At 40.0% G+C, this 23,321-nt stretch overlaps 1 protein-coding gene across 11 annotated transcripts in view; it reads right to left on the bottom strand.

Annotated features, from left to right (window-relative positions):
- LOC106568540 (transcription factor 4) overlaps nucleotides 1–23,321 on the bottom strand; it is a 420,186-nt gene that overhangs the window by 168,059 nt on the left and 228,806 nt on the right. For all 11 annotated transcript variants that reach the window (XM_045692640.2, XM_045692641.2, XM_045692637.2 and 8 more), the window contains 2 exons: nucleotides 22,607–22,736; nucleotides 19,418–19,467 (listed from right to left, as the gene is read on the bottom strand). In XM_045692640.2, the coding sequence (XP_045548596.1) occupies nucleotides 19,418–19,467; nucleotides 22,607–22,736 (180 nt within the window). The remainder of the gene's footprint in view (nucleotides 1–19,417; nucleotides 19,468–22,606; nucleotides 22,737–23,321) is intronic.

The raw sequence follows: 23,321 nt of genomic DNA, 5'->3' as shown, positions 1-23,321 counted from the left end.
AGAGAGGCTGTCATACCTACCTGTCTTACAGAGAGGCTATCATACCTACCTGTCTTACAGAGAGGCTATCATACCTACCTGTCTTACAGAGAGGCTATCATACCTACCTGTCTTACAGAGAGGCTATCATACCTACCTGTCTTACAGAGAGGCTATCATACCTACCTGTCTTACAGAGAGGCTGTCATACCTACCTGTCTTACAGAGAGGCTATCATACCTACCTGTCTTACAGAGAGGCTGTCATACCTACCTGTCTTACAGAGAGGCTGTCATACCTACCTGTCTTACAGAGAGGCTATCATACCTACCTGTCTTACAGAGAGGCTGTCATACCGACCTGTCTTACAGAGAGGCTGTCATACCTACCTGTCTTACAGAGAGGCTGTCATACCTACCTGTCTTACAGAGAGGCCTGTCATACCTACCTGTCTTACAGAGAGGCTGTCATACCTACCTGTCTTACAGAGAGGCTGTCACACCTACCTGTCTTACAGAGAGGATGTCATACCGACCTGTCTTACAGAGAGGCTGTCATACCTACCTGTCTTACAGAGAGGCTGTCACACCGACCTGTCTTACAGAGAGGCTGTCATACCGACCTGTCTTACAGAGAGGCTGTCATACCTACCTGTCTTACAGAGAGGCTGTCATACCGACCTGTCTTACAGAGAGGCTGTCATACCGACCTGTCTTACAGAGAGGCTGTCATACCGACCTGTCTTACAGAGAGGCTGTCATACCTACCTGTCTTACAGAGAGGCCTATCATACCGACCTGTCTTACAGAGAGGCTGTCATACCGACCTGTCTTACAGAGAGGCTGTCATACCTACCTGTCTTACAGAGAGTCTGTCATACCGACCTGTCTTACAGAGAGGCTGTCATACCGACCTGTCTTACAGAGAGGCCTATCATACCTACCTGTCTTACAGAGAGGCCTGTCATACTGACCTGTCTTACAGAGAGGCTGTCATACCGACCTGTCTTACAGAGAGGCTGTCATACCTACCTGTCTTACAGAGAGGCTGTCATACCGACCTGTCTTACAGAGAGGCTGTCATACCTACCTGTCTTACAGAGAGGCTGTCATACCGACCTGTCTTACAGAGAGGCCTGTCATACCTACCTGTCTTACAGAGAGGCTGTCATACCGACCTGTCTTACAGAGAGGCTATCATACCTACCTGTCTTACAGAGAGGCTATCATACCGACCTGTCTTACAGAGAGGCTGTCATACCGACCTGTCTTACAGAGAGGCTGTCATACCGACCTGTCTTACAGAGAGGCTGTCATACCGACCTGTCTTACAGAGAGGCCTATCATACCTACCTGTCTTACAGAGAGGCTATCATACCGACCTGTCTTACAGAGAGGCTGTCATACCTACCTGTCTTACAGAGAGGCTGTCATACCGACCTGTCTTACAGAGAGGCTATCATACCTACCTGTCTTACAGAGAGGCTATCATACCGACCTGTCTTACAGAGAGGCTGTCATACCGACCTGTCTTACAGAGAGGCTGTCATACCGACCTGTCTTACAGAGAGGCCTATCATACCTACCTGTCTTACAGAGAGGCCTGTCATACCGACCTGTCTTACAGAGAGGCTGTCATACCGACCTGTCTTACAGAGAGGCTGTCATACCGACCTGTCTTACAGAGAGGCTGTCATACCGACCTGTCTTACAGAGAGGCTGTCATACCGACCTGTCTTACAGAGAGGCTATCATACCTACCTGTCTTACAGAGAGGCCTATCATACCGACCTGTCTTACAGAGAGGCTGTCATACCTACCTGTCTTACAGAGAGGCTGTCATACCGACCTGTCTTACAGAGAGGCCTATCATACCAACCTGTCTTACAGAGAGGCCTATCATACCGACCTGTCTTACAGAGAGGCTGTCATACCGACCTGTCTTACAGAGAGGCCTATCATACCGACCTGTCTTACAGAGAGGCTGTCATACCGACCTGTCTTACAGAGAGGCTGTCATACCTACCTGTCTTACAGAGAGGCTGTCATACCGACCTGTCTTACAGAGAGGCTGTCATACCGACCTGTCTTACAGAGAGGCTGTCATACCTACCTGTCTTACAGAGAGGCTGTCATACCTACCTGTCTTACAGAGAGGCTAACCTGACTACCTCACTCACACTAGTATACTTCCTGAATTGACTGGAACTGAAATGGTATTGACCCAAACCCTGCAGGACACACACAGCAGTAGCTACAGTGCCTTGCAAAAGTATTCATCCTCCTTGGCGTTTTTTCCTATTTTGTTGCATTACAACCTGTAATTTAAATAGATTTTTATTTGGATTTCATGTAATGGACAAAATAGTCCAAATTGGTGAAGTGAAATGAAAAAAATAACTTGTTTCAAAAAATAAATAAAAAATTGTTAAAACAGAAAAGTGGTGCGTGCATATGTATTCACCCCTTTGCTATGAAGCCCCTAAATAAGATCTGGTGCAACCAATTACCTTCTGAAGTCACATAATTAGTTAAATAAAGTCCACCTGTGTGCAATCTAAGTGGCACATGATCTGTCACATGATCTCAGTATATAACACCACTAAGTAAGGGGCACCACCAAGCAAGCAACACCATGAAGACCAAGGAGCTCTCCAAAGGGCCGACCCACCAAAACTCACAGACCAGGCAAGGAGGGCATTAATCAGAGAGGCAACAAAGAGACCAAAGATTACCCTGAAGGAGCTGCAAAGCTCCACAGTGGAGATTGGCGTATCTGTCCATAGGCCCACTTTAAGCCGTACACTCCACAGAGCTGGGCTTTACCGAAGAGTGGCCAGAAACAAGCCATTGCTTAAAGAAAAAAATAAGCAAACACGTTTGATGTTTGCCAAAAGGCATGTGGGAGACTACCCAACCATATGGAAGAAGGTACTCTGGTCAGATGAGACTAAAATGTTGCTTTTTGGCCATCAAGGAAAACGCTATGTCTGGCGCAAACCCTACACCTCTCATCACCCCGAGAACACAATCCCCACAGTGAAGCATGGTGGTGGCAGCATCATGCTATGGGGATGTTTTTCATCGGCAGGGACTGGGAAACTGGTCAGAATTGAAGGAATGATGGATTGCGCTAAATACAGGGAAATTCTTGAAGGAAACCTGTTTCAGTCTTCCAGAGATTTGAGACTGGGACGGAGGTTCACCTTCCAGCAGGACAATGACCCTAAGCATACTGCTAAAGCAACACTTGAGTGGTTTAAGGGGAAACATTTAAATGTCTTGGAATGGCCTAGTCAAAGCCCAGACCTCAATCCAATTGAGAATCTGTGGTATGACTTAAAGATTGCTGTACACCAGCGGAACCCATCCAACTCGAAGGAGCTGGAGCAGTTTTGCCTTGAAGAATGGGCAAAAATCACAGTGGCTAGATGTGCCAAGCTTATAGAGACATACCCCAAGAGACTTGCAGCTGTAATTGCTGCAAAAGGTGGCTCTACAAAATGATGAATAGTTATGCACGCCCAAGTTTTCCATTTGTTTGTGTTATTTCTTGTTTGTTTTACAAGAAAATATATTTTGCATCTTCAAAGTGGTAGGCATGTTGTGTATATCAAATGATACAAACCCCCCCCAAAAAATCTATTTTAATTCCAGGTTGTTAGGCAACAAAATAGGAGAAATGCCAAGGGGGGTGAATACTTTCGCAACTGCCACTGTACATTGAAGTGTAGCTTCCTCAACTGGCTCAATGGTCACACCCTTTATACACAACAAGGTTTAGGTCTTAGAGAATGTTTTGAACCAAATACAATACTTTTAGTTTGAGATGTATTTAAGACCAGTTTATTTGTGTATCTATCTAGTCCCAGAGTATCTATCTAGTCCCAGAGTATCTGAGGAGTGTCCCGTGTGGCTCAGTTGGTAGAGCATGGTGTTTGCAACGCCAGGATTGTGGGTTCGATTCCCATGGGGGATCAGTAAGGGACAAAAAAATGTATGAAATGTATTCACTACTGAGTATCTATCTAGTCCCAGTGTATCTATCCAGTCCCAGAGTATCTATCCAGACCCAGAGTATCTATCCAGAGTATCTATCTAGTCCCAGAGTATCTATCCAGTCCCAGAGTATTTATCATGTTCCAGTGTTTTCATACAGGACCCTCTTGACCCTTCAGAAGAAATTGTGTCAATGTCCTTTATGTAGCTACAACAACACGACAGCCAATACACAGTATGTTCTCCTTGGGAAAACACCCCTGGAACTTACATTCTAATTGCTCCTACCATGTGTTTGTATATGTGTGTGATGTTTTGCTTATGTAAGCTTGTTTGTAAGGAAAGTCTGTTTTAATGTAGCCCCTAATTGCCAAAAGAAGGTATAGAATTAATCTGAAAGTGAAAATAACACATCCATCTTAGAACAGCTAGTTTGAGTCATGGAACAAAAATCTCTTTTTTTTTCTTTAATGGAGGCTTAATATGCTTTACAGACCCTGCTCTTTAGTGCTCTTTATGTGAAGGACATGACAGGACAACAAGACACATATGGAACGCCTAAATATCCCGATTAGAACCAGACAGACCAACAAAGTGGAACGCCTAAATATCCCGATTAGAACCAGACAGACCAACAAAGTGCAACTGACATATATACAAGGACAAAGTAATGATGTAATGATTATAAATAATATCTAAGAAGACAGCAACAACAATAAAAATATACTGTTTGTAGAAATATTTGTTTTTATAAGTGAGTCATACCAGTTGGTTACTTTGAATGTAATATGAGTTATTTAACACATTAGCAAGAACTTCAACCCATTTCCTTAATGTATGTAAAATGTAAAAATGTCTCTGGCTTCTCTCTGGCAACATGAGGTATTCGCCACAGCGTTGAGTTGCAGAGCAGAGCAGCATTTCTCTTCTTGCTATTGCAGCCAAATATGTGTTTCTGGAATGCGGAGAGACAAGAGAGTCTTAACATATGCAGCTGGTGGAGAAGTAGAATCTGGTTTTCAGCCCACAGCAACACAGAGAAACAAAAGTTATCTTTGTAAAAACCTTGTAAATAAATGGCAGCACTATGTGTTACTCAACTAGGTGCCTTGTATTTAATTTGCCAAGGCCCGGGTAAAAACGCTGACAAAATGGCCGCCCGTTGAGTGATTACTCAGACATGGTGGTGAGAAAGGGAGAGAAAAAGGGGAAAAGGCTCATAAATAGGTTTGGTTTGCTCCTAGCAGAACTCGGGCTAGGCGAAGTGAAGGTCTGTGCTTGGCATACTCCCTAAAGACCTTTGCTTGAAAAACAAGAAAAAAAAAAAAAGCGACAATATTAATGTTGTTTTTTTTCTCCCTCTTGAGCCACCGTAGCAACAACATAGCCAGAAACACTTCCTCAAAATAGTCCGAATTAACCTAAGATACTGTAAAATCAAAAAATCTGTCATTAATATTGACTTTTTGTTTTGCCGAGGTCTTTGTCACACATCGACATCTATCTAAGATGTTTGGTGCAGTTTGTTTTCCCCAAAAATGTGCATGAAAACTAGTCATCTCTCTTTGAATGACAACAATGTTCCCACTCCTACGAGGAGTAGTACTGTTGACCAATCACTGACGAAGTGGCGTAGACTTCGCCTACCAAACTTCAACAGCCCGGGAACCCCCCCCCCCCCGCCGAACACCAAATCAAACAAAGATGTAGTCATGGTACATGCTTAAAACTGTTAAGCTTTACCGTATGCTTCCTTGTCTTAAGGTACACATGGAGAAAAGGAAGCTGAAGGAGCTTCCCTCCTAACTGGTTACAGCATCACTGGGGTTAGAAGGTTAGCTGGGTTTTGCCATAGATATACAAGGCATAGGGAAAGTATTCAGATCCTCTTGACTATTTCAAAATGTTGTCACTTTACAGCCTCAAGTCATATAATAGGTAGGTCACATGACACAAGTTACTACCGGATCCAGGCTAACTGGATCCAGGCTAACCGGATCCAGGCTAACCGGATCCAGGCTAACCGGATCCAGGCTAACCGGATCCAGGCTAAACGGGTCCAGGCTAACCAGATCCAGGCTAACCGGATCCAGGCTAACCAGATCCAGGCTATCCGGATCCAGGCTAACCAGATCCAGGCTAACCAGATCCAGGCTAACCGTCCACAGAAATGTTGCGGACGTTAGGCTGGATTCGCGCCCAGTTACAAGAAGGGCAATAAATGAAGAGCTAATGTTATTTTCCTCAGAGTGAGGTTTGTAAGGTGTTAATATTACTCTGCAGCAGCTCTACTATTTCCACAGGGACACGGTCAAGCACACACAGCTGTTTCTCTCTCTCTCTGTCTCATTTCTCTGTCTCTCTCCCTCCCCCCTCTCTTTATGTCTCCTTTCTCTCTCTCTCTTTCTACCTCTGTCTCCTTTCTCTCTCTCTACCTCTCCCCCTATCTCCCCTCTCTCTATCTCTCTCCCCTCTCTCTCTATCTCTCCCCCTCTCTCTATCTCTGTCTCTCTCCCTCCCCTTCTCTCCCCCTCTCTCCCTCCCTCCCCCTCTCTCCCTCCCCCCTCTCTATCTCTCCCCCCTCTCTCTCTATCTCTCCACCCCTCTCTCTCTATCTCTCCCCCTCTCTATCTCTCCCCCTCTCTCTCTCTGTCTATCTCTGTCTCTCCCCCCTCTCTCTCTGTCTCTCCCCCTCTCTCTCTGTCTCTCTATCTCCCCCCTCCCCCCTCTCTCCACCCTCCCCCCTCTCTCTCTCTGTCTCTCTCTGTCTCTCCCCCCTCTCTCTCTGTCTCTCTATCTCCCCCCTCCCCCCTCTCCCCCCCCCCCTCTCTCTCTCTCTCTAAGTAAAACTCTGAGGTCATCTCCCACTACATACTCCACTCTGTGACTCCTCCCTCTTCCCTCCATCAAATGAACAAGAGACGTGACGGGCTGACAGGTAGAGACAGTTTTTTTTTAAATAACAGTGGTGAGGGATAAAGACATACAGAGAGGGAGGAACGACATGTTAAGGACAGACACGCGGTTTCAAAGATCATTTCAGCAGTACAGGAGAGCGATTAGCGTGGCAGGAGATCCCTCTGGACCCAGTGTTTCCCAGGAACTGTTTCCCACAGCAGGATCCCTAGGACTTAGACTGCAGCAGGATCCCTAGGACTTAGACTGCAGCAGGATCCCTAGGACTTAGACTGCAGCAGGATCCCTAGGACTTAGACTGCAGCAGGATCCCTAGGACTTAGACTGCAGCAGGATCCCTAGGACTTAGACTGCAGCAGGATCCATAGGACTTAGACTGCAGCAGGATCCATAGGACTTAGACTGCAGCAGGATCCATAGGACTTAGACTGCAGCAGGATCCCTAGGACTTAGACTGCAGCAGGATCCATAGGACTTAGACTGCAGCAGGATCCCTAGGACTTAGACTGCAGCAGGATCCCTAGGACTTAGACTGCAGCAGGATCCCTAGGACTTAGACTGCAGCAGGATCCCTAGGACTTAGACTGCAGCAGGATCCCTAGGACTTAGACTGCAGCAGGATCCCTAGGACTTAGACTGCAGCAGGATCCATAGGACTTAGACTGCAGTAGGATCCATAGGACTTAGACTGCAGCAGGATCCCTAGGACTTAGACTGCAGCAGGATCCCTAGGACTTAGACTGCAGCAGGATCCATAGGACTTAGACTGCAGTAGGATCCATAGGACTTAGACTGCAGCAGGATCCCTAGGACTTAGACTGCAGCAGGATCCATAGGACTTAGACTGCAGCAGGATCCATAGGACTTAGAGTACAGGCTCTGTATGTGGCCTGTACGCGGTGTGTGTGTGTGTGTGTGTGTGTCTCACTATGGTCCTCTCGTTTCAGTGTCAAAGAGACAGCAGGCAGCACAGACATTCTCCTCTCCTCCCCCCTGGGTCGCTGCCAAGTATCGGCCTGCTCCCTGTCAATTCACCCAATCACCCTGAAAATACACCTTAACCACAAACCACAGCCCTCTGCCAGGCCTCTCCTCTCTGTCCTCATCTCCTTTAGCCAGCCATCTGCCAGTCCTTCCTCCAGACCTCCTCTCTGTCCTCATCTCCTTTAGCCGGCCCTCTGCCAGTCCTCTCCTCTCTGTCCTCATCTCCTTCAGCTGGCCCACTGCCAGGCCTCTCCTCTCTGTCCTCATCTCCTTCAGCTGGCCCTCTGCCAGTCCTCTCCTCTCTGTCCTCATCTCCTTCAGCTGGCCCTCTGCCAGGCCTTCCTCCAGACCTCCTCTCTGTCCTCATCTCCTTTAGCCGGCCCTCTGCCAGTCCTCTCCTCTCTGTCCTCATCTCCTTCAGCTGGCCCACTGCCAGGCCTCTCCTCTCTGTCCTCATCTCCTTCAGCTGGCCCTCTGCCAGGCCTCTCCTCTCTGTCCTCATCTCCTTCAGCTGGCCCACTGCCAGGCCTCTCCTCTCTGTCCTCATCTCCTTTAGCCAGCCCTCTGCCAGGCCTCTCCTCTCTGTCCTCATCTCCTTCAGCTGGCCCTCTGCCAGTCCTCTCCTCTCTGTCCTCATCTCCTTCAGCCGGCCCTCTGCCAGTCCTCTCCTCTCTGTCCTCATCTCCTTCAGCCGGCCCTCTGCCAGTCCTCTCCTCTCTGTCCTCATCTCCTTCAGCTGGCCCTCTGCCAGTCCTTCCTCCAGACCTCCATCTGCCAGTCCTTCCTCCAGACCTCCATCTGCCAGGCCTTCCTCCAGACCTCCTCTCTGTCCTCATCTCCTTCAGCTGGCCCTCTGCCAGGCCTCTCCTCTCTGTCCTCATCTCCTTCAGCTGGCCCTCTGCCAGTCCTTCCTCCAGACCTCCTCTAAACACAGTGGCTCGTTATAACATCCAGCATCTCTTCAGTGGGGTTGATTGCTTTCATTCTCCATGGCTGATACATTGTTGTTGTCTTTCCTAGTTCTCCCCTTCTCTAGCCGTGTGTGTGTGTGTGTGTGTGTGTGTGTGTGTGTCGTGTGTGTGTGTGTGTGTGTGTGTGTGTGTGTGTGTGTGTGTGGGGGGGGGGAACATATATTGGTCCAGTCGTGGGTATATTATGGTTAAGTCTAGAGGACCAGCTGGACTAGCAAACAATTAAGTTTACTGCATGTCTGGGGAGCAGGAGGGATGTAAAGCCAGCACAGGGCTGGAGGAGGGATGTAATGCCAGCACAGGGCTGGAGGAGGGATGTAAAGCCAGCACAGGGCTGGAGGAGGGATGTAAAGCCAGCACAGGGCTGGAGGAGGGATGTAAAGCCAGCACAGGGCTGGAGGAGGGATGTAATGCCAGCACAGGGCTGGAGGAGGGATGTAAAGCCAGCACAGGGCTGGAGGAGGGATGTAATGCCAGCACAGGGCTGGAGGAGGGATGTAATGCCAGCACAGGGCTGGAGGAGGGATGTAAAGCCAGCACAGGGCTGGAGGAGGGATGTAATGCCAGCACAGGGCTGGAGGAGGGATGTAAAGCCAGCACAGGGCTGGAGGAGGGATGTAAAGCCAGCACAGGGCTGGAGGAGGGATGTAAAGCCAGCACAGGGCTGGAGGAGGGATGTAATGCCAGCACAGGGCTGGAGGAGGGATGTAAAGCCAGCACAGGGCTGGAGGAGGGATGTAAAGCCAGCACAGGGCTGGAGGAGGGATGTAAAGCCAGCACAGGGCTGGAGGAGGGATGTAAAGCCAGCACAGGGCTGGAGGAGGGATGTAATGCCAGCACAGGGCTGGAGGAGGGATGTAAAGCCAGCACAGGGCTGGAGGAGGGATGTAATGCCAGCACAGGGCTGGAGGAGGGATGTAAAGCCAGCACAGGGCTGGAGGGGGCAGAAAAGCTCACAGAACACTACAGCTTTCCAGATACAAGGGGGACAGTAACAGTTTAATGAACTCTCTCCACTTTAAACTAACAGTCTAATGAACTCTCTCCACTTTAAACTAACAGTCTAATGAACTCTCTCCACTTTAAACTAACAGTCTAATGAACTCTCTCCACTTTAAACTAACAGTCTAATGAACTCTCTCCACTTTAAACTAACAGTCTAATGAACTCTCTCCACTTTAAACTAACAGTCTAATGAACTCTCTCCACTTTAAACTAACAGTCTAATGAACTCTCTCCGCTTTAAACTAACAGTCTAATGAACTCTCTCCACTTTAAACTAACAGTCTAATGAACTCTCTCCACTTTAAACTAACAGTCTAATGAACTCTCTCCACTTTAAACTAACAGTCTAATGAACTCTCTCCGCTTTAAACTAACAGTCTAATGAACTCTCTCCACTTTAAACTAACAGTCTAATGAACTCTCTCCACTTTAAACTAACAGTCTAATGAACTCTCTCCACTTTAAACTAACAGTCTAATGAACTCTCTCCACTTTAAACTAACAGTCTAATGAACTCTCTCCACTTTAAACTAACAGTCTAATGAACTCTCTCCACTTTAAACTAACAGTCTAATGAACTCTCTCCACTTTAAACTAACAGTCTAATGAACTCTCTCCACTTTAAACTAACAGTCTAATGAACTCTCTCCACTTTAAACTAACAGTCTAATGAACTCTCTCCACTTTAAACTAACAGTCTAATGAACTCTCTCCACTTTAAACTAACAGTCTAATGAACTCTCTCCACTTTAAACTAACAGTTTAATGAACTCTCTCCACTTTAAACTAACAGTCTAATGAACTCTCTCCACTTTAAACTAACAGTCTAATGAACTCTCTCCACTTTAAACTAACAGTCTAATGAACTCTCTCCACTTTAAACTATATCAGATACAGGACCTCACTGGAACTAGAATCATTTGAAAGAAATGACTGGAGTCCGAGCCGAGACTGAGACGAGATGCTCACGAAAGGGAAACCTATCAAACCCTATCTAACCTATCAAACCTATCTAACCTATCAAACCCTATCTAACCTATCTAACCTATCAAACCCTATCTAACCTATCAAACCCTATCTAACCTATCTAACCTATCAAACCTATCTAACCTATCAAACCCTATCTAACCTATCAAACCCTATCAAACCCTATCAAACCCTATCAAACCCTATCAAACCTATCAAACCCTATCTAACCTATCAAACCCTATCTAACCTATCAAACCTATCTAACCTATCAAACCCTATCTAACCTATCTAACCTATCAAACCCTATCTAACCTATCAAACCCTATCACCCTATCTAACCTATCAAACCCTATCTAACCTATCAAACCCTATCTAACCTATCAAACCCTATCTAACCTATCTAACCTATCAAACCCTATCTAACCTATCTAACCTATCTAACCTATCAAACCTATCAAACCCTATCTAACCCTATCTAACCTATCAAACCTATCAAACCTATCAAACCCTATCTAACCTATCTAACCTATCAAACCCTATCTAACCTATCAAACCCTATCAAACCTATCAAACCCTATCTAACCTATCTAACCTATCTAACCTATCAAACCCTATCAAACCTATCAAACCTATCAAACCCTATCTAACCTATCAAACCCTATCAAACCTATCAAACCCTATCAAACCTATCAAACCCTATCAAACCTATCAAACCTATCAAACCCTATCAAACCCTATCAAACCCTATCTAACCTATCAAACCTATCTAACCTATCTAACCTATCAAACCCTATCAAACCTATCAAACCCTATCAAACCTATCAAACCCTATCAAACCTATCAAACCCTATCAAACCCTATCAAACCTATCAAACCCTATCAAACCTATCAAACCCTATCAAACCCTATCAAACCTATCAAACCTATCAAACCTATCTAACCTATCTAACCTATCAAACCTATCAAACCTATCAAACCCTATCACCTACACCTATCAAACCTATCTAACCTATCAAACCCTATCAAACCTATCTATGTCTAATCACAGTGACATGTCTGTCTGTCTGTCTGTCTGTCTGTCTGTCTGTCTGTCTGTCTGTCTGTCTGTCTGTCTGTCTGTCTGTCTGTCTGTCTGCCTGCCTGCCTGCCTGCCTGCCTGTCTGCCTGCCTGCCTGCATGTCGGTCTACCTGCCTGCCTGTCTGCCTGCATGTCTGCATGTCGGTCTGTCTGTCTGTCTGCATGTCTGCATGTCTGTCTGTCTGTCTGCCTGTCTGTCTGTCTTAAGCCCCCAAAAAACAAAGACACTGTCAAGGATTCCAAACTACTGGTATAATTATTATTAATATAAACACCAAAATCAATACAAATCAATAAACCACAACACGACCAGGTTCAAAATTACACCTTAGTTCAACCATCAATGAAATTAACACTTATAATATAATATAATCATGGGTCAGTATAATATAAAATAATCATGGGTCAGTGTAATATAATATAATCATGGGTCAGTATAATATAATATAATCATGGGTCAGTATAATATAATCATGGGTCAGTGTAATATAATATAATCATGGGTCAGTATAATATAATATAATATAATCATGGGTCAGTATAATATAATATAATCATGGGTCAGTATAATATAATATAATCATGGGTCAGTGTAATATAATCATGGGTCAGTATAATATAATATAATCATGGGTCAGTATAATATAATCATGGGTCAGTATAATATAATATAATCATGGGTCAGTATAATATAATATAATATAATCATGGGTCAGTATAATATAATATAATCATGGGTCAGTATAATATAATATAATCATGGGTCAGTATAATATAATATAATCATGGGTCAGTATAATATAATATAATCATGGGTCAGTATAATATAATATAATCATGGGTCAGTATAATATAATATAATCATGGGTCAGTATAATATAATCATGGGTAAGTATAATATAGTATAATCATGGGTCAGTATAATATAATATAATATAATATAATCATAGGTCAGTATAATATAATATAATCATGGGTCAGTATAATATAATATAATCATGGGTCAGTGTAATATGATATAATCATGGGTCAGAATAATATAATATAATCATGAGTCAGTATAATATAATATAATCATGGGTCAGTATAATATAATCATGGGTAAGTATAATATAATATAATCATGGGTCAGTATAATATAGTATAATCATGGGTCAGTATAATATAATATAATCATGGGTCAGTATAATATAATATAATCATGGGTCAGTATAATATAATATAATCATGGGTCAGTATATTATAATATAATCATGGGTAAGTATAATATAATATAATCATGGGTCAGTATAATATAATATAATCATGGGTCAGTATAATATAATATAATCATGGGTCAGTATAATATAATATAATCATGGGTCAGTATAATATAATATAATCATGGGTCAGTATATTATAATATAATCATGGGTAAGTATAATATAATATAATCATGGGTCAGTATATTATAATATAATCATGGGTAAGTATAATATAATATAATCATGGGTCAGTATAATATAATATAATCATGGGTCAGTATAATATAATATAATCATGGGTCAGTATAATATAATATAATCATGGGTCAGTATAATATAGTATAATCATGGGTCAGTATAATATAACATAATATAATCATGAGTCAATATAATATAATCATGGGTAAGTATAATATAGTATAATCATGGGTCAGTATAATATAAAATAATCATAGGTCAGTGTAATATAATATAATCATGGGTCAGTATAATATAATATAATCATGGGTCAGTATAATATAATATAATCATGGGTCAGTGTAATATGATATAGTCATGGGTCAGAATAATATAATATAATCATGGGTCAGTATAATATAATATAATCATGAGGTCAGTGTAATATAATATAATCATGGGTCAGTATAATATAATATAATCATGGGTCAGTATAATATAATCATGGGTAAGTATAATATAGTATAATCATGGGTCAGTATAATATAATATAGTATAATCATGGGTCAGTATAATATAACATAATATAATCATGAGTCAATATAATATAATCATGGGTAAGTATAATATAATATAATCATGGGTCAGTATAATATAATCATGGGTAAGTATAATATAATATAATCATGGGTCAGTATAATATAGTATAATCATGGGTCAGTATAATATAATATAATATAGTCATGGGTCAGTATAATATAATATAATCATGGGTCAGTATAATATAATATAATCATGGGTCAGTATATTATAATATAATCATGGGTAAGTATAATATAATATAATCATGGGTCAGTATATTATAATATAATCATGGGTAAGTATAATATAATATAATCATGGGTCAGTATAATATAATATAATCATGGGTCAGTATAATATAATATAATCATGGGTCAGTATAATATAATATAATCATGGGTCAGTATAATATAGTATAATCATGGGTCAGTATAATATAACATAATATAATCATGAGTCAATATAATATAATCATGGGTAAGTATAATATAGTATAATCATGGGTCAGTATAATATAAAATAATCATAGGTCAGTGTAATATAATATAATCATGGGTCAGTATAATATAATATAATCATGGGTCAGTATAATATAATATAATCATGGGTCAGTGTAATATGATATAGTCATGAGTCAGAATAATATAATATAATCATGGGTCAGTATAATATAATATAATCATGTGTCAGTACAATATAATCATGGGTTAGTATAATATAGTATAATCATGGGTCAGTATAATATAAAATAATCATGGGTCAGTGTAATATAATATAATCATGGGTCAGTACAATATAATCATGGGTTAGTATAATATAGTATAATCATGGGTCAGTATAATATAATATAGTATAATCATGGGTCAGTATAATATAACATAATATAATCATGAGTCAATATAATATAATCATGGGTAAGTATAATATAGTATAATCATGGGTCAGTATAATATAAAATAATCATGGGTCAGTATAATATAATATAATCATGGGTCAGAAAAATATAATATAATCATGGGTCAGTATAATATAATATAATCATGGGTCAGAATAATATAATATAATCATGGGTAAGTATAATATAATCATGGGTCAGTATAATATAATCATGGGTCAGTGTAATATAATATAATATAATCATGAGGTCAGTTTAATATAATCATGGGTCAGTGTAATATAATATAATATAATCATGGGTCAGTATAATATAATATAATCATGGGTCAGTATAATATAATATAATCATGGGTCAGTATAATATAATATAATCATGAGTCAGTATAATATAATATAATCATGGGTCAGAATAATATAATATAATCATGGGTCATTATAATATAATATAATCATGGATCAGTATAATATAATATAATCATGGGTCAGTATAATATAATCATGGGTCAGTATAATATAATATAATCATGGGTCAGTATAATATAACATAATATAATCATGAGGTCAGTATAATATAATATAATCATGGGTCAGTATAATATAATATAATCATGAGGTCAGTATAATATAATATAAACATGGGTCAGTATAATATAAAATAATCATGGGTCAGTGTAATATAATATAATCATGGGTCAGTATAATATAATATAATCATGGGTCAGTATAATATAAAATAATCATGGGTCAGTATAATATAAAATAATCATGAGGTCAGTATAATATAATATAATCATGGGTCAGTATAATATAATATAATCATGGGTCAGTGTAATATAATATAATCATGAGGTCAGTGTAATATAATATAATCATGAGGTCAGTATAATATGATATAATAATGAGGTCAGTATAATATAATATAATCATGAGGTCAGTATAATATAATATAATCATGGGTCAGTGTAATATAATATAATCATGAGGTCAGTGTAATATAATATAATCATGAGGTCAGTATAATATAATATAATCATGAGGTCAGTATAATATAATATAATATAATCATGGGTCAGTATAATATAATCATGGGTCAGTATAATATAATATAATATAATATAATCATGAGGTCAGTATAATATAATATAATCATGGGTCAGTGTAATATAATATAATATAATCATGGGTCAGTATAATATAATCATGGGTCAGTATAATATAATATAATCATGGGTCAGTATAATATAATATAATCATGGGTCAGTATAATATAATATAATATAATATAATCATGAGGTCAGTATAATATAATATAATCATGGGTCAGTGTAATATAATATAATATAATCATGGGTCAGTATAATATAATATAATCATGGGTCAGTATATTATAATATAATCATGAGGTCAGTGTAATATAATATAATCATGGGTCAGTATATTATAATATAATCATGGGTCAGTGTAATATAATATAATCATGGGGTCAGTGTAATATAATATAATCATGGGTCAGTGTAATATAATATAATCATGGGTCAGTATAATATAATATAATCATGGGTCAGTGTAATATAATATAATCATGAGGTCAGTGTAATATAATATAATCATGAGGTCAGTGTAATATAATATAATCATGAGGTCAGTGTAATATAATATAATATAATCATGGGTCAGTATAATATAATCATGGGTCAGTGTAATATAATATAATCATGGGGTCAGTATAATATAATATAATCATGGGTCAGTATAATATAATATAATCATGAGGTCAGTGTAATATAATATAATCATGAGGTCAGTGTAATATAATATAATCATGGGGTCAGTATAATATAATATAATCATGGGGTCAGTATAATATAATATAATCATGAGGTCAGTGTAATATAATATAATCATGAGGTCAGTGTAATGATTCATCAAAAGGTTGGAACAACACCACAGACTTTGTTCAATCTTGTGAAACAAAGTAAGAAAAGAGATCTCTGTCTCCTAAAACATTGTGAAACACCAAACTGATAACGTCAACTCGTTTCTATTGAAACATTACCACATTATTCCAATGTTTCTCTCTAGTGACAGCACAGGTGTTCTTTAAGTAAATCAACTTCACTAACAAACACATTTTGCTATACTATAATTAACTAAAGGGGATGTTCAGAAAAAGAATGACGGACAATACAGAAAAGTTGGATTGATTTTAAGACAAAGGAGGAATATTAGCAAGTGCATCTGGACTCAATACTACACATATGTTACCATGCTATTGATCAAAGAAATGCGCCACAAAGATTATAAAACACATTGTTCTTATATAAACCATAGTCTATATATAGCTTTCACACCTTTTATATAACAATAGGTTCAGCTTTTACACGTGAAAAAACGTCTTGAGAGGAGACCAGAAAAAGCAAGTTCAATTCATTTACTATCAATCAGACATTGTGCCGTAAAAATGAATATGTTTTGCTTATATGTCTTAAATAAAGAAATATCTGTCTATTTTAATTATCAAAATTAACCTATGTAAGAAATACATACATTTCTAAAATAACAATCAACATGTCTTTATAAATGATAAATTTAAAATAAATTTACATTTTTTAGCAGACGCTCTTATCTAGAGCGACTTAGAGTAGTGAATGCACACATTTCATTTCATGCATTTTTTTTTTTGTACTGGTCCCCCGTGGGAATCGAACCCACAACCCTGGCATTGCACACACCATGCTCTACCAACTGAGCCACAGGGAAGACTATATACAGGGAAGACTATATATGATAGATAGATATATATATATGATAGATATCATAACACTGTAAATAAATGATACAATACCGTAGTAGATATGTCAAATTGAGATCCATTGATTGACTATCAAAACGAGTATATTTGTTAAAGTCAATATAATTTAACAAATGGTTAATTACCAGTAACTTTAAGGGAAGAACAGGTTTTCGACTCGGCATTCCTGGCATCTTTCCATCTAGGCCTGAATATGTTTTATAATGTGTAATGATTTAATATTTTAATATATAGGCTAAGCTTACTAACACAGTGGTGCTAATTATTGATTGGATAGAAATTACCTGTTGAAAAATAAATAGTGTTTGATTGTTATATAATTTATCCACACCAGCAAATGTCGGATTACAGCAAAGGTCTTGGTAACCTGTGACATTCCAGGAGAAATTGAAAAGTTCTGTCAGAAAAAAAGACACAAACTCACATAAAACTTAAAAACATAAAAACTGAGTGTGAGCTTTAACAGTAACAGGCCTTTAAAATGCCAAACACATGAATATGTCTTTCAGCGACGCTGTCCCGCTGGTCTAGCCAAGGCCTTTTTCAGGCCAAAACCCCCACAACCACAACATTACGTTTAGCAACAAAAATCTAAACTGTCAAATCTGCTTTCATTTCGGCAGAGAGACACCTGTCGTGAATACTCCACCCTGATGGAAACAAAACAGGCTTCAGATCTCAATACATTAAAACAGGATTCAGATCGCAATACATTCAAACAGGCTTCAGATCTCAATACATTAAAACAGGATTCAGATCGCAATACATTCAAACAGGCTTCAGATCTCAATACATTAAAACAGGATTCAGATCGCAATACATTCAAACAGGCTTCAGATCTCAATACATTCAAACAGGCTTCAGATCGCAATACATTCAAACAGGCTTCAGATCGCAATACATTCAAACAGGCTTCAGATCTCAATACATTCAAACAGGATTCAGATCTCAATACATTCAAACAGGCTTCAGATCTCAATACATTAAAACAGGCTTCAGATCTCAATACATTCAAACAGGCTTCAGATCTCAATACATTAAAACAGGCTTCAGATCTCAATACATTCAAACAGGCTTCAGATCTCAATACATTAAAACAGGCTTCAGATCTCAATACATTAAAACAGGCTTCAGATCTCAATACATTCAAACAGGCTAAACTAGATAGATTGCATTCCTTATTACATCACTCGAGGCACAACAAAAGATGAACAACATTGGGTTTCCCTAAATGTTTCTTTGGGAACGAATTTGTCCCCCCCCCAGCGGGCCAATGACAATACAAAAGCAACCTACTGCCATAGACTCCCAGCCTCCCACAGAGCTTACAGACGGCAGCAAAAAGCCTCCACGAAAAAGCCATACGTTTTTTTAGCATGCTTAACTTCCAGTGAAGAGGGTATAGATAACCTTTCAGAAATAGCTACAGACATGTCTTCTCCTAGACTTCTGGACATAATAGTAACCAAACCTGTTTCTACTCTTCTGAAAAGTAAACGGGCTTTCAAAAAAGTATATCGTCAGACAGTGTATATTTGTTTCGGAGTAGAATTCATTGGCAGTAAAGAAGACTTTGCTCCAGGAGATCTAACTAGGTCATGTGTATATATATATATATATATGGCATAATATAGTCCATGTAATATATACTAAGAAGGTTCATGATCATCATTGATCATAAAAAAATATATATATATATAGAGAGAGAGAGAGAGAGAGAGAGATAGAGATTCTTATAGGAATAAAATGTGTAAATGTAAAAATGTGTTTAAAACAGCATTAAAATTTAATTAAATATGACTTACTGAGGAAGGCAAACCAGGGGGAACTTTCCGAACTTTCTTTGTCTGAACCTCTGAAATACACAAGAGTTAAACACAGTTCAGTGGCACGTTTTTATTGATAATTTAACATTTTTTATTGATAACCTCCTAATATTTTCCTAGTGAAAAAATCCATTCACATGAACAAGACTGAAGAAATCTAGACACTTCACAAAAATCATAGTTTTACTGGACCTGGCTAAAAGAACAAAGAATTGACAACATAGAACCAAGTAAAATACAAATATAGCTATCCAAAACAGGAAATACTTCACTTCATATCCACAACAGGAAAGACTTCACTTCATATCCACAACAGGAAATACTTCACTTCATATCCACAACAGGAAATACTTCACTTCATATCCACAACAGGAATGACTTCCCTTCATATCCACAACAGGAAATACTTCACTTCATATCCACAACAGGAAATACTTCACTTCATATCCACAACAGGAAATACTTCACTTCATATCCACAACAGGAAATACTTCCCTTCATATCCACAACAGGAAATACTTCACTTCATATCCACAACAGGAAATACTTCACTTCATATCCACAACAGGAAATACTTCACTTCATATTTGGGGCTGACAAAAGATCATGTTCTCTGTTCATTGTTCAAGTCAAGGAGAAAGAAGTGTATTATATTTGGGAAGAAAAGCAAGGCGAGCCTTTGATAGAAATAAAAGAGCCTGATATCTATTGTCACTTCTGGTTCCCCTCCCCAAACAATATCACACTGAAGAGAATGGACTTTCCTAGAAGTCTGACTGACTATGGATACGTAGAATGGATCATATTCATTAAAATGCAGGTTAACACACAACTTGTGTGTGATAGTTCATGATCAATACATTTATTTATTTTTTAAAAAGATTTAATATTATAAAATATAATCTGTCTCGTATAAACATATTACATGTATTACATTTGTTAGGAGGTTAGCTATATTTTTGTGAAGTCATTATTTTTTTATTTTTTTCAACTGAATGTGTCTTCAGAGTTTTATTCCAAAACTCTAGAAGTCAATTTTCTGACATGTTAGTATATTATATTTTATTGTTTAAAGAACTTATGAAAGAGATTGGTGTGTTTTTTTCACTATCTCATCATGACATGGGCTTGTTCAATGACAAACATGTATTTATTTAAAATCTATCACTTAATGGGTTTCATTTCAGAGAGACAAATGATCATGTTTTTTTTGTTGTTGTTGCAAAACTCCATATATCCTGCTCACTCTCAGTGAAATCACTAGCACTGCTGCTCAAATGTAACAAATAACTACATTTTTTTATAATAAAGGACTCTGATACATAAAATAATCAATCACTTAATACTAGATCTACATTTGTCAGACTTTCTTATGCAGAGCAACTTATATTAAGTAGAGAATACATACATCTTCATACTGGTCCCCCGTGGGAATTGAACCCACAACCGTGGCATTGCAAGAACCCTGCTCTACCAACTGAACCACACCGGACCATATATATTCACATAAAACACTTTAATTTGACATTTTTGGTCATTTATCCACAGCGACTTGCACTTTAGTCTATTCATCTTAAGATCGCTAGGTGGGACCACCACATATCACAGTCATATATATCAACACTATGACCCAACAGGTAGTGTTCTCCAGGGATATCAACACTATGACCCAACAGGTAGTGTTCTCCAGGGATATCAACACTATGACCCAACAGGTAGTGTTCTCCAGGGATATCAACACTATGACCCAACAGGTAGTGTTCTCCAGGGATATCAACACTATGACCCAACAGGTAGTGTTCTCCAGGGATATCAACACTATGACCCAACAGGTAGTGTTCTCCAGGGATATCAACACTATGACCCAACAGGTAGTGTTCTCCAGGGATATCAACACTATGACCCAACAGGTAGTGTTCTCCAGGGATATCAACACTATGACCCAACAGGTAGTGTTCTCCAGTGTATACTGTAGACTGGTGGTGACATGAGCCATACAGATCGTCTCTTAGGCTGTTCACCTGCTCTCAATGACACACATGTCTAGATAGACCACAAGGAGAGAAGCAGGAGGGAGAGGACAGTAGGAGGAAGAGGAAGGGGAGGAGGAGGATGAGAAAGAAGTGGAAGAAGGGGAGGACGAGGAGGAGGAGGACGAGGAGGGCGAGAAAGAAAAGGAAGAGGGGGAGGGGGAGGAGGAGAAGAAGAAGAGGTGGAGGAGGAGGATGACGGGGAAGAAGAGAGTGGAGGTGGAAGAGGAGTAGGAGGAAGAGGAGGAGGATGAAGAGGATAGAGGAGATGGAGGAGGAAGATGAAGAGGTGGAAGAGGTGGAGGAAGAAGGTGAAGAAGAAGAAAAGGTGGAGGATGAAGAGGAGTAGGAGGAAGAGGAGGAGGAGGAGAAGGTGGAGGAGTAGGAGGAAGATGAAGAAGAGGAAGAAGAGGAGGATGAGAAGGAGGTAGAGGAAGAGGATGAAGGGGAAGAAGAGAGTGGAGGTGGAAGAGGAGTAGGAGGAAGAGGAGGAGGATGAAGAGGATAGAGGAGATGGAGGAGGAAGATGAAGAGGAGGAAGAGGTGGAGGATGAAGAGGAGTAGGAGGAAGAGGAGGAGGATGAAGAGGATAGAGTTGATGGAGGAGGAAGATGAAGAGGAGGAAGAGGTGGAGGATGAAGAGGAGTAGGAGGAAGAGGAGGAAGAAGAGGAGGATGAGAAGGAGGTGGAGGAGGTAGAGAAGCAGAAAGAAGAGAAGGAGGTAGAGGATAAGAAGAAGAAGTAAGATGAGGACGTGGAGGAGGAGGAAGAACAGGATGAGGAGGAGGAACAGGATGGCAGGAGGAACAGGATGAGGAGGTGGAGGAGGAGGAAGAACAGGATGAGGAGGAGGAGGAAGAACAGGATGTGGAGGAGGAACAGGATGGGGGAGGAACAGGATTAGGAGGTGCAGGAGGAGGAGGAACAGGATGAAGAGGTAGAGGAGGAGGAAGAACAGGATGGGGAGGAGGAACAGGATGAGGGGGTGGAGGAGGAAGAGGAGGAGGAAGAGGAAGAGGAAGAAGAGGAGGATGAAGAGGAGTAGGAGGAAGACGAGGAAGAAGAGGAGGAGGAGGTGGAGAAGGACAGGGGTGTACTAGGGCTTGATGGCGGTGTGAGGGTCGGGTGCTGAGCTCACCCATGTTGTCGCTGTGAAGAGGTCTCCGACGAGGGTTGTTGTTGTAGTGCTGGTAATACTGGGACCCAGGCTTGGTGGGCGACACCGCCCCAGGACTGCCCATGCCCATCTCTCCTGCCAGGAGGCTCGGCTGTAACACAGACAGGACGGAGAGACGGACGAACAGACATTAGACATATAGCACACAGGACCAGCACTCCACCGTGTGTTTACGTTGTGACGCATCAATTCAGCGGACCAGAAAAGTCTAACTTGATTCTTTTTGGCAGGATATGTAGCGTTATCGACTGTCCATTTTAAAATGCACTTAAATGAAGGATGAAGAAGTCCCAGTTGTAAAGTTAAAAACACAAACGACAGGTGCTGGAATAATAGGACATAGAAAAAACTCTTTATCTCTTTGGAGATAAATACTAAATACTGAAATGAAATTCCTATGAAAGACATCAAATACAATGCCAATGTTTCAAAACATATATACTTTTGTGATTATAATAAATATACAAAATATAATAAATACGTCTACATATGTAAATATGATAGTACCTGTGGCGCTACAACGATAACAATATAGAGTCCAATAAAATGCCCCGTGATGGGGGAGAGAAGAGGGTTGGAGTATAGGGGGAGAAGGGAGGGTTGGAGAATAGGGGGAGAGAGGAGGGTTGGAGTATAGGGGGAGAGAGGAGGGTTGGAGAATAGGGGGAGAGAGGAG

The sequence above is a fragment of the Salmo salar genome, chromosome 13 (genome assembly GCF_965601325.2).
Source record: "Salmo salar chromosome 13, fSalSal1, whole genome shotgun sequence".
Classification (NCBI taxonomy): domain Eukaryota; kingdom Metazoa; phylum Chordata; class Actinopteri; order Salmoniformes; family Salmonidae; genus Salmo; species Salmo salar.
The sequence above is the reverse complement of the archived record's forward strand: the minus strand, read 5'-3'. Positions and strand labels throughout refer to the sequence as shown.